The following is a 2333-nucleotide window of genomic DNA, read 5'->3' as shown; positions in this document are numbered from 1 at the left end:
TGTGTTGTTGGTGATGAATCGAACGTGCGTCACGCAGGAATGCAGATTCCTCTCAGGAATGGATCTGTGATCCTCGGATTCGTGAAAATCCTTTGAGAATGCTAAAATATGAAGGTTATTCGGCCAATCTCTGTACTCGAGCAAAATTGCAATTTTATAACTTTCACATTTTAGCTTTGCTATTGTCGAGCGTATGTGTTTGCTCTTTGAGAATCTTTAGTCAAATTACTAAAGCTCGATCTTCAAGAGTCTCCAATTTTCGTTTACGAGCTCAAGTAGCAGTGGTCGGGGCGTGAACGTGCTTCACCTCCACGAGCCTGATCGCGGCGCAGAGATTCGCGATTTCCCTCAGGAACAGGCCCATCGCCTCGGCTATCGGTTCGCAGAGGTCCCTCAACGACGTCGCGATATTGTAGAACAAAATCAATACAGGTTGCACGAGGGCGTTAAACAAAATAGACAGCAGTGGTTTCACAAAATAATCCGCTATCAATTGAAGTATCCCCACTGTCAACGGCCGGATTACGCTGTAGAGCACAAAGCGTAGGAGCTGCAGAATAAAGGCCGTGACGAAGGCGATACCAATGTGAATCGTGCCGAAGATCTCCGCCCAAAAGCGGGTCGCTGCCTGATCGGTCTTTTCGGCGCACTTGTCCGTAATTAGTACAGGATGGCAATCGGTTGTTCGATAATATCTGCGAGAAGTATTATATCCGAGTAATTAATTACTGTTTCGTTGATCTTTTGATTGTAATTAATTTAGAAACAATTTATTCTAAAAATTGAAGAGAGCTCGCTGCATAGAGCACGTAAAGCAAAATTGGGGAACATTCTTTATATTCGAGAAATATTCTCGTCGAGTGGTTGATACCCACGCGGAGTTTCCATGGTCAAAATAGTAGATCTCGATCTTCTCCGCTATTGCCTCCTTCTTGAGTTTCGTTTTCGTTGGATATTTAAGTGGTTTCGGTTTGCCGGTCTCGTCCTTGGCGTTTTTACTCGGTATCCCTTCCGACAGTTCCTCGCGGGAAACGAAGGGTTGAAACTCGTACGGCGGTTGCAATGCGTCGAGGTGTTGTTTAGGCGTGCCATTTAGACGCGGCTTGGCGTAGTGAGGACACTGAACTTGTTTCAGCTTTATCTCATACATCTTGTCCCTCTTGCCGTTTCTCGGCCGTTTCCAGCGGCTCCAGAACGGACGCGATTGCGGTTTATCTGAAAAAATACGATCACCGTCACACTGTATACCTTCGGTGCGCGTCTCGACGGCGTCTCTAGGTACCTTCCTTGAGTTTCACAGGCAGAACGTAGCCGTTGCTGGAACGATAAATCTGCTTTGAGAAATAAATGAGCTAACGAGATAACGACAAGCGCAACAGCGTTACATTTTGTGACTATGACAGTGGCACGGAAAACTCGATTTAAGTTGCGTCGCAGGTGGCTGACTCTTCGATTTCTTCCGCTGCGACTGGCGATCCGGTCTTCCTGGGACCGCAGACGGGATATCGGCTGCCGCGGCTACGCAATAAGTTGCGACCAGTGATGCATCGGAACACTTGCAGTCCGTTTCTGCATGCAAAACGCAAATAGATTGTTCAACGATAAATGAAAGTAAATAGGATAGACCTAGTGTAAGGTAAAACAAGGGACTAAATCATAGACCTCCATCCATGCACAGACATTTTTTTGGGGAAAAAAATTGACAACAGTTTCGCTAAAAAATTTGCTGTCAAAAGAATATTTGGCGTAATTTTCGGACGCTTTGTACATATATAGCTTGCTTTCACAGAACGCTTGAAAAAAAATGCAGAAAATATGCCTTTGGGTGTCTCAACGGCGTCGTTCCTCTTATCGACCGTCTCGGTGCAGACCGCATTTACATCAGAATTTATGGCTGAGGTAGCGTCATCCGAGCGCAAGGACGTTAAATTGGAAGGTTCCGTCGTGTCGGCGCAAGAACAATCCTCTCCGGTAACCATGTTAAACGCATTTCCTCACGTCAAACACATGAAAAATTAAAGTAACATCAACATCGAATAACGCAAACCAAACTGCAACACAAACTCGGAACTCGGAACAAAGGCGATAACAAAAGCGACCTGCAATCGTATATACGTTGCGTATTCAAGTCATATCAGTTATGATCTTGGTATAGGAATTCGAATTTAAATATCACGGACGCACGACAGTCATGATGATAGATACAAAAAGAGTCCAATAAAATATTCGCGATGATAATTATAGAAAACAATTTTGTTATCGCGAATGAAAGTAGATTGCAGAGCGTTGTTCTGAGAATTATTTACAATTAAGCAGACATCTTTTCCAGGTTT

At 44.4% G+C, this 2333-nt stretch overlaps 1 protein-coding gene across 1 annotated transcript; it reads right to left on the bottom strand.

The window, feature by feature from the left end:
• Positions 1 to 46: 46 nt before the first annotated feature.
• Positions 47 to 2304, bottom strand: LOC139773335 (uncharacterized). Its single transcript, XM_071707731.1, has 2 exons — positions 876 to 2304; positions 47 to 695 (listed from the first exon to the last, which is right to left on the bottom strand). The coding sequence occupies exons 1-2, from the start codon at positions 1148 to 1150 to the stop codon at positions 272 to 274; spliced, it is 699 nt and encodes a 232-aa protein (XP_071563832.1). The 5' UTR covers positions 1151 to 2304; the 3' UTR covers positions 47 to 271.
• Positions 2305 to 2333: the final 29 nt, after the last annotated feature.

This window comes from Temnothorax nylanderi, unplaced genomic scaffold (assembly GCF_030848795.1).
Source record: "Temnothorax nylanderi isolate EJ_2023f unplaced genomic scaffold, tnyl_v1.0 TNYL_tig0060_pilon, whole genome shotgun sequence".
In the NCBI taxonomy this organism is placed as follows: Eukaryota; Metazoa; Arthropoda; class Insecta; order Hymenoptera; family Formicidae; genus Temnothorax; species Temnothorax nylanderi.
Note: the sequence above shows the minus strand (reverse complement) of the source record. Positions and strands in the feature narration are given on the sequence as shown.